Consider the following 16838-nt stretch of genomic DNA (forward strand, 5'->3'; position numbering starts at 1 on the left):
TTCTCTGGAATATAGATGCTGGGAGTTGCATGCTTATGGAATCTTGTAATTGCTAAATTACTTTATTATTGACACATTTATCAAGATACAATGAACAACCTCAGTTTGCATGCCATCCATACAGATCATTTCAATACATCAGTATATGGAAAAATCAATAACAGAATGCAGAATGTAATGTTACAGTCACAGTTATAGAGAAAGAATAGCAATAGGGTTCAAGGGACACGAAGAGGTAAACTGTGAGGTTAAAAGGTCCATCAAGAGTCTTGTAACAGTGCGACCTGAACCTGGTGGGGGGGGCAGAAGAGACAATATGTGGGGGTGGGTGGGGTGCTTGAATACGTTGGCTGCTTTGCTGGGGCAGTGAGAAGTGTGGAGAGAGTCGATGGAGAGGAGGTTGGTTTCCGTGATGGACTGAGCCCTACGCTAAAATAAAGTGGGTGGGGATGTGATCAGATAATGCCTTTGGCATTTGAATTGCTTGCTCGTACTGAACCGTTCATGTCACTCTGCAGATTTCTGGCACCCATTCAAAAATGAGCCCAGGTAAAATGTGTTGCACACAGGAAGCCAGCCGAAAAACTGGGAAGGTTAGATTTTAGGTAATTAGTTGAACTCCCGCTCACTTTAATATTCCAGGATGCTTTATTCCAGCTCACAAAATACATTCCTGGTGGATAAGGAAAATCCCAGCCGGTACCTGCATTGATCTGCTTCCTCCCTTCACCAAGACTAACTGTCTGAGAGAGATTAAACCATTGAGACGACATCATTTCCCTTTCACCAACAGAAAACAAAGCTCAGGTAATGACTACAAGGAACCCAGTTCTCCCAGGTACCGTGCGGCTGTAGAGTAGCTTGATTCTCATCACGTTAATGAAACGTGATGCTCCCTCCCTAGTCTCTCCACCCCACCTCCCTGAGACTTTGACCTCGGTCAACATTCCTCTGTTCATCCCCAGCCTCCATTAAAAACCCACGGTGGAAGTGTTGTTCATGAGTTGGGATGCTTAAGCTTCACTGTAATCAGTATCCCTCTGGACTTCCTGCTTAATTTCCCCCTCTGGCGTGGATAGACCACCCTGCATGTTCGTCCCCACCTCACCTGCATTGAACATCAGGCCCTGGCATCAATGAACCACCACTTCAGGTGGGAGCTCCCTCATTTTGTAATCACTTTCAACAAGTGAGGCTCTATGCATCTTTAATATGCTCTGCTTGATACTCAGTTGCTTGTAGATTTACTTCTCAGTCTAGTGATCTGACATTCACCGATCAGTTAGCATCTTACAGCCAAATAAAATTCCATGCTGGTTCCCAGGGAAATAATCCTAATCGTCCTCTTCCTTCTTTCCCATTTGTCTGTACCCTTGCAAACTGTTTTCTCTCTTAATATCCATCAACTCCCTTTCTGATATTTTTCTTCGTGCTATTAAGCTACGCTAAGAGGTAACTTACAATGGTCAGTTAATGTACTGGCATCATGCACAAAATGCTAGAGGATCTCAGCAGGCCAGGCAGCATCTATGGGAAAGAGTACAGTCGACGTTTCAGGCCGAGACCCTTCATCAGAACCGGAGAAAAAAAATGAGGAGTCAGAGTAAGAAAGTGGGATGAGGGGAGGAAGAAACACAAGGTGATAGGTGAAACCAGGAGAGGGGGAGGGGTGAAGTAAAGAGCTGGGAAGTTGATTGGTGAAAGAGATAAATGGCTGGAGAAGGGGGAATCTGATAGGAGAGGACAGAAGGTCATGAAAGAAAGGGAAGGGGGAGGAGCACCAGAGGGAGATGATGGGCAGGTAAGGAGATAAGGTGAGAGAAGAAAGTTGGAATGGGGAATGGTGAAGGAAGGGGGGGCATTACCAAAAGTTTGAGAAATCAATGTTCATGCCATCAGGTTGGAGGCTACCCAGACGGAATATAAGGTGTTGCTCTTCTAACCCGAGTGTGGCCTCATCGCGACAGTAGAGGAGGCCATGAATTGACACATCAGAATGGGAATGGGAAATGGAATTAATGTGGGTGGCCATTGGAAGATCACGCTTTTTCAGGTGGACAGAATGTAGGTGCTCGGTGAAGTGATCTCCCAGCCTACGTCGTGTCTCACTGATATATAGGAGGCCACACTGGGAGCACAGTAGATGACCCCAACAGACTCGCAGGTGAAGTGTCACCTCACCTGGAAGGACTGTTTGGGGCCCTGAATGGAGGTGAAGAAGGAGGTGTAGGCGCAGGTGTGGCACTCGTTCCACTTGCAAGGATAAGTGCCAGGAGGGAGATCAGTGAGGAGGGATGAATGGACAAAGGAGTCGCGTAGGGAGCGATCCCTGTGGAAAGCAGAAATGGGGGGAGAGAAAGATGAGCTTGGTAGTGGGATCCCGTTGGAGATGACGGAAGTTATGGAGAATTATGTGCTGGACATGGAGGTTAGTGGGGGAGCGGGTAAGTGAGGACAAGAGGAACCCTATCCCTGGTAGGCTGGCGTGAGGGCAGATGTGCATGAAATGGAAGAGATGCAGGTGAGGGCAGTGTTGATTGTGGAGGAAAGGAAGCCCCTTTCTTTAAAGAAGGAGGACATTTCCATAATTCTGGAATGAAATGCTTCATCCTGAGAGCTGATGCGGCAGAGGCTGAGGAATTGAGAGAAGAGATGGCATTTTTACGGGTAACAGGGTGAGAAGAGGTATAGTCCAGGCAGCTGTGAGAGTCTGGATTTATAATAGATATCAGTGGATAAGCGGTCTCTGGAGATAGAGACAGTGAGATCGAGAAAGGGGAGGGAGGTGTTGGAAATGGTCCAGGTAAATTTGAGGGCAGGGTGGAAGTTGGAGGCAAAGTTGATGAAGTCAACAAGGTCCACATGAATGCAGGAAGCAGCACGATGTAGCATAGGAAAAGTTGGGGAGTGATACCAGTGAAGGCTTGGAACATAGACTGTTCCATGTAGCTGACAAAAAGGCAGGCATATCTGCAAGTGCCTATGGCTAAACCTTTAGTTTGAAGGAAGTGGGAGGAGTCGAATGAGAAATTATTGAGAGTGAGCACCAGTTCCACCAGACGGAGGAGAGTGGTGGTGGAAGGGAACTAGTTGCACTGATGACCCACAGATGCTGCCTGACTTGCTGTGTTCCTGCAGCATTTTGTGTCTGTTGCTTGTATTTCCTCTTGTTTGAAATGTACTAGCAGGTCTTTGGGGTGTGGCAGGAACCAGAACAGTCAGAGGAAACCTACGTGGTCACATACAGTAGGAGGAGCACGACAATTCAGCATACAGTGCTCCTGAGGTCAGGATTGAGCCAGATCCCTAAAGCTGCAGCACTAACGTGTTACAGTTACCATGGAAATCACTGCCACTGGACTGAGACCACACACTGTCAGGTCTGTGCTGTAGCTGGTGCGTAACAGCCACACCACACTAAAGAAAACCATTCGCGGCCAAGGACTTTCACCGGCAGTTTAGTTTCTGACGCATTTTGTGGCATCCGCAGTTTCTTAAATCGCCATACATTGTCACCTCTTTATCTTGTCTCTTAAATATTTAAGTTGATCACGCAATGTTCATACCTATTGGACCAATCTGTCCCAAATAGTTGCATTTCTCGTACTCAGCCCTTATGGGAGCCATGTCAGTGCTAGCAGCATGTCCTGGTCCCTTTCCTTTTGCTGCAACTTCACCTCATTAACGTGTCCTTCCTGCAAACCCATTGCTTCAAACAATTTCATTCTTACCTTTCCATGTCAAATTCCAATGCCTGCAGGTGGATCTAGGTACCATCAGGACCCCTCACTGAAGACTTCATCCATCCCACTATGACAATATTATAATATGACCATTAGTTACTATAATATAGAAAGGATGAATTTTTAACCATTTCTTGGTCAGGTGCTTACTTCCTTATGTCAGCATGTATATTTACCCTTCGATCTATCCAATATTAGCATTCTCGATTCGAGCTACAAGTTCAGCCACTTGGACACAATGTCCCCTGGTAAAGCTTCCACTGCTCGCTCTTTTCCCCATGGTTGTCATGATTCTCCGTGGTTTCCTGTCTATATACCACCAGGATCCACCACTGAAGACCTCACTCACCTCCACCACAAGGGGGACTCTTTCACTCTCCTGTCTTCCACTCTGCTTCTGCCTGACATCACGATCCTCTCTTCTGTTCAGTAAGGCACTTGTGACGTTTAATTCCAGGGCCACCTGCTTCAGTCACAGCTTTATCTTTGTGAATAAGGGTTACTTCCAAAGCTGGCCTCCAGCAGTCAGAATCAGATTCCAGCTTCCCAGTCACAACAAATTCCATGTTTATGTGGGAGGCATGAAGAATAAAATGACCTATCATAACTAACTCTCAGCACCCAAGCTTAAAATCTAAAGCAGTGGCACGTTGAAAAAGGGATTAGAAGAGTACTCTAATATGACCATTTGTAGCAACAATGTAGAAAGAATGAGTATTTAACTGCTCTAGTTCTGGCTCACTTCCTTAATTGTTCCAATAATATTTTTTAAAATCATATATAAAGTAAATCACAAGCCTCAGTACAAAAATGATCATAAAAGCCCTTAGAGCTCCCCCCGCCAAATATCTCCTATCCATTGCTGCAGAGAGTGACTCCTGTGCTATCCTCAGCTCTCTCTGTCCTTGCCGTGGGCACCATCCAAAGCAAGCGGTCTTTGACTTTCATTGGAAAGGACACAGTCCAATCCAAGGGAAAATAATAAATTACTGACCGTCAGCCATACTTCTCTTGGCCCACAGCCCGGAATAAAACTGATATCCGCTGGCGTATTATGCCCAGGTAATGTAGTCCCAGGGATGTCCCAATATATCCTGACATATTGTGTCCTTGTTCTTTTCCCATTTCTAAACTATAAACAAACCATATTGTTGGATCAGCAGGCTCGACAAATATCCTCCCTGGTTCCCCAATCAAAGCTCCCAATTCCTGGTAGGCAACTTCACACCTATATGCATTTTGATTTCTTTGCCACTGAAAACTAACTTTCCAGATTCCAGGGAGCCCTCCTTGGGTACTTTGTCAGGTGACCCCAAAAGTGCCAGGCTCAAGCCTCCCTCTCTTGTGTTTCTGCTGCACCTGACATGCACAGACAGGGTCTGAAATTCTCCAGATCATTGCTTCTCCTGTTATACATGATCCAAAATCCATCATCACCCATCCAATAAGAAGACGAGTCTTATTTAAAATGGCAACCATTTAAAATCAATAGCCATGAAGAAATGAGCTATTAGTGGAAAGGTTTAACTTCCTCGTAGACTTATCCATATTGGTAGTATTTTATGCATTAAAGCGTGAGTCTGACATTACAGTATTAACCCAAGACACTGTGTTTGATCTTTAAAAACTTGCATGAAATTAACCTTAAAGGTCCAAAATTGAGCAAAACATTTTAAGTTCTAATTAATATTTTTAATTTTTCTCTCACTGAAATAGAGTATCAGTGACCCAGTTTCAATTCCCGCCACTGGCAGTAAGGAGTTTGTATGTTCTCCCCGTGACCGCGTTGCTTTTCCTCTAGGTGCTCCGGTTTCCTCCCACAGTCCGAAGACATACCAGTCAGTAGGTTAATTAATCATTGTAAATTGTTCCATGATTAAGCTAGGGTTAAATCGGGGATTGTGGAGCGGCGTGGCTCAAAGGGCCGGAAGGGCCAATTCCACGCTGAATAGCAATAAATAAATAACGTTAGCGTGGGACGAGCTGTTAAGAAGCCAGCTTTCCACCCCACAGCAACTGAACCAATCTGTGTCCAAATAAATGTTCCAATTAATAGTAAACAATACCAGTCATTACAATTTCAACTGCATAAAGTGAAAGCAATTTCTTACTGTAGCTGAATTAAATCACCACTTATAAAAGCTCCACTGACTTAGAACCGGACACCAAATCTGAATTTCAACTTCAAGGCCACAGCTTATCTCTGATTCCCCACAGGAGCCAAAAAACCCATTGGTTAAAAGAAAACGTGCCAATGTCTGCAAATGAATTTTTAATCTTCAATCATTATTTCAAAATGCATTCTAAGACTCAGTGCACAAACTTAAAGAATTTGATCTATTAATGAAAACACACCTATTTCTATTCCTGCAACTTGGAAACATTGATGCGTGTGATGGGTTTTGGAGTGCAGCATTTTTAAAGTAAAGAGTTACTTTCAGAACTCTAGCTTATAAAACTATTATCTGTACATGACTGCAATTCATACAAGTATTGATCTTATACCCTGAAATTATCTTGTATAATCTACATAATGCAGAATGTTAGAGGCTGATGCTTACCGCTAGCATGTTACTAAAATGTACCTTCCCACTAACCTCCTGTATGTCTGAGAAATATGTCCAACACTAACACTAAATGTCTACTGTAGAAAGCTCCTCTATCAACCTCCCCTTTGCATGACACAACTTTTCCAAATCTCAATGAAAGCAGTCATCAATGACCTTGGCTTTGGACATCTGAGAAAGAATGTTCTGAAGATCAAGATCTTTTAAAGTTCAAAGTAAATTGATTATCAAAATATATATCTCACCATATACAGTACAACCCTGAGATTCATTTTCTTGTGGGCATACTCAATAAATCTATAGAATAATAACCACAATACCACAATAGAATCAATGAAAGATAGCCCAACTTGGGTGTTCAACCAATGTGCAGAAGACAACAAACTGAAAAAAGAAAAAATAATAAAAGAAAGAATAATAATAAATAATAATAATAATGATAATACTGACTGATCCATCATTACAGATAGGACAATCCATAATAACCATCTGGATATAATATTACAGGATAAACAAGCAAGGACAACTTACTTAATAGATATAGCCATTCCAAACACACATAATGTACAGAGATTATTAAGTGAAAAACACCAGAAATATGCTGAATTAAAAGAGGAAATTGAAAAACTATGGAACATGAACAGGGTATACATTGCCCCAATAGTAATATCTACGACTGGTATCATCCCAAAGTCATTACACAATACCATTAAACAATTAGGGCTACACAGCAATATCTATGTAAACCTCCAGAAAGCCACAATAACAAACACCACTGGAATAGTCTGAAACTTCCTAGCAATTGAGAAATGAGTGTGCTTGGCTTTGCCGGAACCTCGGGTTTTACCAGCTAGAGCTGAAAGAAAAAAATAATATTAATAATGATAATAATCAAACTATACACAAAGCTCCTGGTTTACTGGCAATAGTAATCACTACTCTCCTATATGGTACATACAAACCACCAGAATAAGAAATAGGTTTATGATCACTGACATATCTTATTGTTTTGTGGTACCTGTACCTCCTCCCTGATAGTAGTAATGAGAAGAGGACATATCCTGGGTAGTGAGGGTCCTCAATGACAGATGTCGTCTTCTTGAGGCACTGCCTTTTAAAGGTGTTCTAAATGCACCAAAAGCAGATACCAAAAAGGATTGGAGAGATACCACCAGCCTGTCTCCATAAATTCTTCGAAATCCATTTGTATTTCTAGTGAAATCTTGTAGGTCAGTGCTGAAGTCCTAATGATGCAGAATCAGTCTACTACACAGTCAAAGTCCTTGGCATGCTTAACATCAGACTCCCAAAACAGACACGCTGTTTGTTACTGCATTACAGCAAAAAATACATTTAAAGGAAACATTGAAAAATATGTGCAAAGTCACCATGAAAGATGTAACATTGTTACTGACTGATTGAAGGACTCATGAGACTTACTGAGTCAAAATGGAGAGTGTACCTTACTAGGCAGATCTGCTAGTGTGTTCACCAGAGTTAGTGGGGTGGGGAGTGCTCACAGACCCCAGTGAAAATGACAGGAAGAGCACACCACCTCCTACTCATACCATAAGCCCACCCATCCAATCCAGTATCCCCTGCCCCACATTTCACTCACTAGCTATTTCAGAATCCACAGAACTGAAGTAGAAGCAGAAGCAGAAACTCCTGGAAATACTCAGCAGGTTAGGCGAGTTTCTCTATGGGAAGAGAAACAGAGTTAACATTTCAGGTCAAAAACTGGAAGCAAGTTATTCTCAAACTCAAGAAACCCCTAAAATGAATTTAAGATGAACTCCAGGCATTTAGCTCTGTGGGCTGTTCAAACCTCCCTGTATTCACTTTAATATGTTGAGGAAGCTGGCAGTGAAATAGTGCTTCATGACACTTGGACATAGACCTGAATAGCTCATGAGGGATTTTGCTGTTATTACGCCCGACTGTCTTCTCAGGAGCAGAAACAGAAGGCATATTGTCCATTGATCCGTGTCTTTGAATTCACAATATTATGGTTCTGAGTTGGCTGACCATGACGTTCTAAACTCAAATGAAGATCTTAAGCCCTATCAGATATAAATAGCCACAAACACCCTCAGTAAAGGGAGATTATACTGTAACTATCCAATCTTTAAAGACTAGTTCACTTCTCTGTTTATCCTCCACAGTGAGTTTAACTGCCAAAACCCATATTTGAGTGGTGGGTCCCCTCTTCCTACCAAGACAAAGATACATGCTGTAAACAAAGTAGTTTAAAACACAGTTGACTTATTTTCAGTGATACATGTTAAAACACATTTAAAACTCACAGAGGATTTCTGTCTTAAATATTTTCAAATTACAAATCATGTCTAAAACACAAAATATTTCCAAAACACAGGTACAATTCCTATTAACCAAAAAGACATACCAACAATGCAGATGAACATCTGTTTCGGAAACTGAAGTGAGAGGAATGGATTCTTGTCACCCCGCCTTTCTATAATTCTTCTTGATGTTCTTTAAACCATTCCTATTAAGCCTGAACTGCTCTCATCATCTATGCAGTTTCTTTGCCACTTGGATGACATCACTGGTAAATGATGTTTGCTCAGATCCCCTTTTTTACACAAACAATCTAAAAGCTTCTTGGAGACACAGATCCAAGCTACCCATAATTAATGGTGTAAAGTTAACTTCTTGGAGTACATAAAACTCCCAGCTTTTTAACAGATCTGTTATTGATATGCTACATCATTTTTCTCCATCTGGTCTTCAAGCTTCTTTGAATTAAGCAACTTAGCCAGCGCTGTCTGTTTTGAAACAAGCCAAATTAAATAACCCATACTGCACCTCTTATGCAGCAGTGACCTAATGTCCTGCTACCTACAGACAATGAGCCTGCTTTATACAGAGCTTGTTTGGAAAGCTGAGATTTCAAACTTCAAGCTTTCCATTTACATTTTTAGAACTGAAGACTAGCTCCCAGTTATGACCAGAACATAAACAAAGCACAAAAATACAACTGCAGATGCTGCAGATCCAAGAATACGTACACAACGTTGGAAGAACTCAGCAGGTCAGGCAGCATCCGTGAGAAAAGAGTAGCCAACGTTTCAGGCTGAGACCCTTCATCACCTCCTTTCTTATCAGATCAATCTTTGATGTTTCAATTTCATGGGTTCAAGGTCATCTGATTGACCTGTGTCAGCTTCTCATTGGATGTGGCCCAAGTCTACAAGCAGCATTGTTTTATGGCTGCATCCATCAGTCTTGTGCCTTAGGTGATTCATTTTGTTCTGTCCAATTCAGAATAGTTCAACGAAGTCTAATTAGGTCATCCAAACACTGTGCCCAGATGACCAGATCACAGGCTGTTCCTTCTATATAATAAACAGCTTCTTGTCTGAGAATGGTCTCAGGTTTAGCAGATCATTAGCAGAAACATTTTGTGTCCACATTCAATTGCTCTGTTTAAGTTATCCTGGATCAAGAATCAGTTCACCAAACAGTTCACAAAATGGCCAATTCCATTCCTGCAACCACATGGTGAAAACAAAGTCTTCTGCTTTGTCTGTTTCCGCTGTCCTGCCTTATTCATGTTCACTGATTTGCAGATTGTAGTTCTTTCTGGTTAACAGCTGTGTTTAGAAAGATGAGCTTGGCAAAAAGAAGAGGCCCACTGGTCCAGGAAGCGAATATTCATCACAGCAAGTGCTGACCAATATATCTCCATGACACATCTCTTTCAAAGCATAAGCCTGCATTAGTTAAGGTGACCTGTTCCACAAATAAAGAAATGCCACTATCCTTGAATGCATTATGATTAAAAGAGCATCTTCACAATGCTAGAGTTGGGAGATCAATGCACCATTGCTTCCAATCTGTCTGAAATTAACAATTCTAACAACAATTACTCTTGTTTTTGTGGTGACCTTAACAAATGAAAAGACACCTCTGGAGGAACATCGCAGGAGTGTTATCAAACAATGCCAAGCTGCACAAGGAGTTATTCGGGCAGATGATCAACACTTGGTCAAAAAGTTATGTCTTCAAAGAATGTCTTCATGGAGAAAGAGGTAGAAAGCTGGAGAGGTTTCAAACCTTTGGGCCATGCTCAGTGGAGACAAACGGAGAAGCACAAGTCTTGCAGGACTACATATAGGGAAGCTCAGTTTAACAGAGGTGTTTAAAAAGAAGGAAATCTAGGAATAATTTTGGATCCTAGAATATAGTGCAGTGCCTAGAATACCAGCAAGATTGTAGGGTAAACTCACATATCCTTCCATAATGTTTAAGATCCAATAGAATATTTTCCATTTAAATCAAATTGAACACTTGTAAAAAGTGGCATTTTGTTTTCAATCTATGAAAACCTGTTACAAATGCTCCCATTATCCACACAAATGAGTTTTCCATACCAGAGGGAGGTCATCGAAGGAACATCCTGAATGTATTTACGATTTTTTAAATCAGACAGTCTGTGTCAGATGGGAAAGTAGGTGCAACAGAGCATGGCTTGCATTCTGATCTTTGCTTCAGTGAGGATGGAAAAATATTGAATATTGAAGTAATTATTGTTAATACACCAGCACAGGTTTGCACTTCCATTTTCAGGGTATTTTAATATGGCAGATAGTTTTCAGTAGCAGAGAGTTTAACAGTAAATTGCATCGCTAAGTTGAGGAGATAAATCTTCCTGTTATTACTCACTTGTTGACCCTTCATCTGTTTATTTTTCATGAATACGCGTCTCTTCCACTGTCCCTGGTACCACAGAAGACATGCATATTCATGAAAAATAAACAGATAAATTGGACAATGTCTTACACTCAGGCTTTCAGAAGGTCTCAGAATATCCCACAATTAAAAAGAGGTCAATTAGAATCCAGGCATCAGATAAGCAGTGAAAAATTGGTGGAATAACCTCAAACAATGTAAACATATTGGCAGAGTTTCAGTAGGTTGATGGTGAGGGTGGGGAGAATTATTGAATAGGGAATGTGGAGAATCTGTAACTGAATAACTTGAATGGCATTTTGGATTTAATAACACAATGCAACTTGGTCAGATTTGCAAATACTATCAAACTGAAGAAGGCAGTGGAATTAGTGCGGGCTCTATAAAATATAAGGCACAAGATGCGCTGAACATGCAAGTGGCAAGTTAATAGACAAAAAAATTTAACCTGGACAATTACCAGAAGGTACAGATGGAAAGGAAGAACAGAGCACATACACAGCTCATGAACGATGTTAGAACACGGACTGGAGTCCCGGAGGTAGCCTGTCCTGGGACTGGAGGCATGCTTGAGTCTGTGTGTGGGCGATTGTGAGGTGGAAAAGGGGCTTGTTTTGCTGTTATTGTCGTCCTCTTTTGTAGTTGTTGCTTTTGCTTGTATTGTTCTGCTGGATATTGTGGATGTGCTACGTCGGCACCAGAATATGTGGCACCGTTTGCGGGCTGCCCTCAACACAAACGATATATTTCACTGTATGTTTCGATGTACATGTGATAAATAAATGTGAAACCAAATCTGAAGAGAAAATTTATTAAACTTGGAGCTGGACACATCCAGATAGAACTGACCTGCAATAAATAAGGCCAATGCAATTTTACTGATTGAACCAAATCAGTAGGTTACAACACTGGAAAACCATGATCAAAATGCACCAGTCCTTCATCAAGTTTCTCCCATTAACTCAGAAAATATTTCCATTAATTAATTCTTCATTTGTGTCTCTGGCAAGGCCAATATCAACTACACATTTCTGGTTTCCTCTGACAAATTGAAAAAATACTCTACTTTTTGAACTACTCTAGTGTTTCTGGGGAAGACACTCTTAAAATGTGGTTTTAGGGAATACCAACATTCAGATTCAGTGATGATGAAGGACTGACAACGTGGAAATATATGAATGTTCCTTAAAAGCAGGTTCTAACTTTGTGACTAGGAAGGGACGCTGAAGTAGAGGACATACAGTACAGTGCAAGACCCTTAGGCACTTATATATAGTGAGGGTGCCCAAGATTTTTGCACAGTATTGTACTTGTCAACGTGGAGCAGAGAGCAAGTTTGTAAAACTAGTGGGAGCAAAGGATGTTGAGAATGGTGAGGGTGGAGCTCTGCTAGAGGGGTGTGGGACAGGTGGCAGAGAAGGAGTGCCAGGGGCAGGGGTTGGCATGAGTGCAGACACACCCAGCCCTGAGACACCAGGCAAGGTCATTTGATTCCAAACAACGGTTCATTGATCATTAGAGAATTCTCTCCCGCTCCCTCCCTTCCCCCTTTTCCCAACCATAATTCCCCTCACCCTGCCCCCTTGCCCCACTCAGTCCATAATAGAGACCCAGATCAGAATCAGTTTTATCGCCACTTACATATGTCATGAAATTTGTTTTTTTTTTGCGGCAGCAGTGCAGTGCAATATATAAAATTACTACAGTACTGTGCAAAATGTCAGGCACCCTAGCTATATACTGCATATGTGCCTAAGACTTTTGCACAGTACTGTATTTTGCATGTGCCTGTTGTTGGATGAGAACCGTGTATTGATTCCCGCTCAGTCCTTTCTACATTGTCTCTGCTTTTCCCGGTTTGTTCTGCTTTAGCTGCCTCTATACACATTCTTTTTCTTCTACTGCTCCAACACTAGTTCAGCAGCCAAATCCATCTTGTCTGTTAACACTCAATGCTTTGGGAATTTGCTGAGAACCATTAACAAGTATATCCACCATGAACACGTGGTCATTAAAGTTGATTTCCTTCCGGAGAATTTTAAGACTTTTTTTTTTACAAAACACTCCATTAACATTGGAATATAGATTCAGCATATATTCTACTCACTTCCAAAGAGTCTGCATAAAAATTGGATTGCCCAGAGCATTCCAGCTAAGAGTCCCGCTAAATCAGTATTTAAACCCTTTGAAATGTACACTAATTGGCTGGAGTACAACAGAAGCAAGTATGTGCCGAGACAGCTTTGGCCACAGATGACTGTGAACAGCATTAAAGGTTCCACTGAGCATTGATAAAAGCTAAGACGTAGCTAAGAAGAATGCTTGTTAATATGCATGTTTATTAATTTACTGCCCTGTGAATTAGCATGCACTAAAACAAATGGAGTGTGTAACTGCAGTGCGTAACACCAGAAATAGTGCAGGGCTGTGTCGACCAGCTCTAACTCAGACATTGTAGTGTATGGTGCAGCATATCAAATTAAGGAGACACTGCAAGAAGAAAAGTAGAGAGTAAGTGAGATGCTATTGGTACATCGCTGGCATGGCACAGTGTTGAATGTAGTGGAACTACGGCCACACGTCTCCAGCAGTCCCAGTTCACTCCTGACCTCCAGTGCTCTCAGTGAGGAGACTGTGTGTTGTAGCTGTGACCACGTGGGCTTCCTCCAGCTGCAGAGAGATATTGGGGTCCAACCATAGCTCCCTGAAAGTGGGCAACACAGGTTGATAGGGTGGTAAAGGAGGCACAAAGCACGCTTGCTTTGGGTTCAAGTGTTGAGAAGTTATGTTCCAGCTGTACGAAACTCGAGTGCAGCTGCAGCTGGAGTATTGTATTTAGTTCTGGTCATCCCATTATAGGAAGGATGGCAAGGCTTTGGAGAGGGTGCAGAAGAGGTTTACCAGGTACTGCCTGGATAAGAGGGCATGTGCTATAAAGAGAGGTTGGACTACGGTTGTTTTTACTGCAATGGCAGAAACTGAGGGGAGATCTGATAGATGGTGATAACATTATGAGAAACATAGATATAGCAGTTAGCCATTTTTCCCCTAGGGTTGAAATACCAGAGGGAATGCATTTAAAGTGACAACATCCATTGCCCCACCCTCATCAATTAATGAATGCCCTCTGGTATTAGAAAATCAACTCTTGGAAACAGATGCTCTCTGTCCAACTCTATCTATGCCTCTCATAATCTTGTAAACCTCTATCAGATCTCCCCTCAGTCTTTGATGCTCCAGAGAAAACAACCCAAGTTTATCCAGCCTCTGGTGATAGCACATGCCCCCTAAACCAGGCAGTATCCCAGTAAAACTCTTCTGCACCCTCTCCAAAGCCTCAACATCCTTCCTATAGTGGCGCGACCAGAACTGTATGCAATACTACAGATGTGGCCGAACCAGAGTTCTATAAAGTTGCAACGTAACCTCTTGACTTCTGAACTCAGTGCCTTGACTAACAAAAGCAAGCATCCCATAAGCCTTCTTAAACACCTTATCGACCTGTGTAGCCACTTTCACGGAGCTATAAATTTGGATCTCAAGATCTCTCTGCTCAGCAACACTCTTAAAGGTCTTGTCCTTAATTGTGTACTGTTTCCTGCCATTTGCCCTACTGAGTGGCAAAAACTCACAGTTATCTGGGTTAAACTTCATCTGGCATTTCTCAGCCAATAGTGTAACTGATCTATATTGTGCTGTTCTTTACCAGCCTGCTACACTCTCCACAACTCCACCACTCTTGGTATCATTCACAAACTGACGAATCCACCCATCTATATTTTCAACCAAGTCATTTATGCATATCACAAACAGCAGAGGTCCCAGCACAAATCCCTGTGGAACATCACTGTCTTCTGTGCACAAACCCATTCTGAATCCAAACAGCCAATTCGCCATAGACCCCAAACATCTTAATGTTCTGGATTAGCTTTCCATGAGGGACTTTGTCAAACGCCTTGCTAAAATCCATGCAGACAACATCCACTGCCCTACCCTCATCAATCTCTCTCCTCACCTTGTCAAAAAACTCAATCAAGTTGGTAAGGCACAACTCACCACGTACAAAGCCATACTGGCTTTGGGTTTAATTAGGCCATGGGTTTCCAACTGCTCATACCCATAAGAATTTTCTCCTGCAATTTCCCTACAACTGATGTGAAACTGACTGATGCACCAGTCTATAGTTCCCAAGATTTTCCCTTGTTCCTTTCTTAAATAGAGGGATAACATTAGCCACTCTCTAATCCTCTGGGACCTCACCTGTGCCTAGAGAGGACATGAAGGCACTGATCAAGGACCCAGCAATCCCATCTCTTGCCTCCTTCAATAACCTGGGGTAAATCCCATCAGACACTGGGGATTTGTCCACCTTAATACTCATTAGGAGGCCCAACACTTCCTCTTCCTTGACCTCTAAATACCCTAACATATTTATACACTCAGCACTCAGGAGGGTTATGGGGTAGTGTGGGTTTAGTACTTTTTTAAGGATTATATGGGTCAGCACAACATGGAGGGCTGAAGGGACTGTACTGTTCTGTAATGTTCTATGGTTCTATGGTTCACTGATCTCCTGGTCCTCCATATCATTTTCTTTGGTAAATACTGAAGCAAATTACTCATTAAGTACCTCACTCACATTCCCTGCGTCCAAGTAAATGGTCCCCCCTTTACCCTTGAGTGCTCCCACCATCTCCATAGCTATCTTCTTACTCTTTGTGTATGTATAGAATCACCTTTATCCAAGGACTTTTCATGGCCCCTCCTGGATTTCCTAATTCACTTCTTTAGTTCACTTCTGGCTTCTTTATAATCCTCATGTCCTGAATTCCATAGCTTTAGAAACATTTCCTTTTTCTTCTTGACTAAACTTATCACCTCTCTAGAATCCCCGTCAATCCTTCTAACAGGAACATACCCTTCCTGTACTCTGTGCAATTGCCCTTTAAATGCCCTCCACATGTCTGGTGTGGACTTGCCAGAGAAAAGGTGTTCCCAATTAATGCTTCTTAGTTCCTGCCTAATGCCCTCGCAATTTGCCCTACTCCAATTTAAAATTTTCCCAGGAGGACCACACCTGTCCATATCTATAGCGATTCTGAAAGTGAAGGAATTGTGGTCACTGTTCCCTAACTGCTCACCCACAGTCACCTGGCCAGGCTCCTTACCCAACACCAGGTCCAGTACAGCCCCTCCCCTCGTTAGACCGTCCACATATTGATTTAAGAAATCTTCCTGGATACACTTAACAAATTCAGCCCCAACTAAACCCCTTGCACTAAGAAGGTCCCCAGTTTATATTAGGGAAACTGAAATCCCCCATGACAACAACCCTATTATTTTTACATATTTCCTCAATCTGATTACATATTTGTTCCTCGATGTCCCGGTGGCTATCGGGGGTGGGGGGGGGGGGTCTGTAGTACAATCCCATCAGTGTGATTGCACCCTTCCTGTTCCTGAGTTCCACCCAAATGGACTCGGTGTCTGACCCCTCCATTATGTCTCCCCTGAGTGCAGCTGTGATATTGTCCCTGATTGGTAGTGCAACTCCACCCCCTCTTTTACCTCCTCCTCTATCTTTTCTAAAACTTTGAAAACCTGGTACATTAATCACCCATTCCTGCCCCTTTCTCAGCCAAGTTTCAATAATGCCTGCAACATTGTAGTTCCATGTACCGATCCATGCTCTAAGTTCATTGCCCTTACCCATAATACTCCACGTATTAAAATATACACACTTCAAACTATCTGACTCATCACACCAGTTATTTTGATTTTGCCTTTCAATATTTTCCCTGACATCTACCTT

The 16838-nt window shown here is 42.2% G+C and overlaps 1 protein-coding gene across 2 annotated transcripts in view; it reads left to right on the top strand.

The window, feature by feature from the left end:
• LOC140716779 (kin of IRRE-like protein 3) overlaps positions 1-16838 on the top strand; it is a 702588-nt gene that overhangs the window by 667411 nt on the left and 18339 nt on the right. The window contains exon 13 of one of the 2 annotated variants that reach the window (XM_073029666.1): positions 658-807. The exons of the other annotated variant lie outside the window; for it this stretch is intronic. Coding sequence (XP_072885767.1) covers positions 658-807 — 150 coding nt within the window. The remainder of the gene's footprint in view (positions 1-657; positions 808-16838) is intronic. 2 annotated transcript variants of the gene reach the window in all.

Source organism: Hemitrygon akajei, chromosome 26, assembly GCF_048418815.1.
Source record: "Hemitrygon akajei chromosome 26, sHemAka1.3, whole genome shotgun sequence".
Lineage (NCBI taxonomy): Eukaryota > Metazoa > Chordata > Chondrichthyes > Myliobatiformes > Dasyatidae > Hemitrygon > Hemitrygon akajei.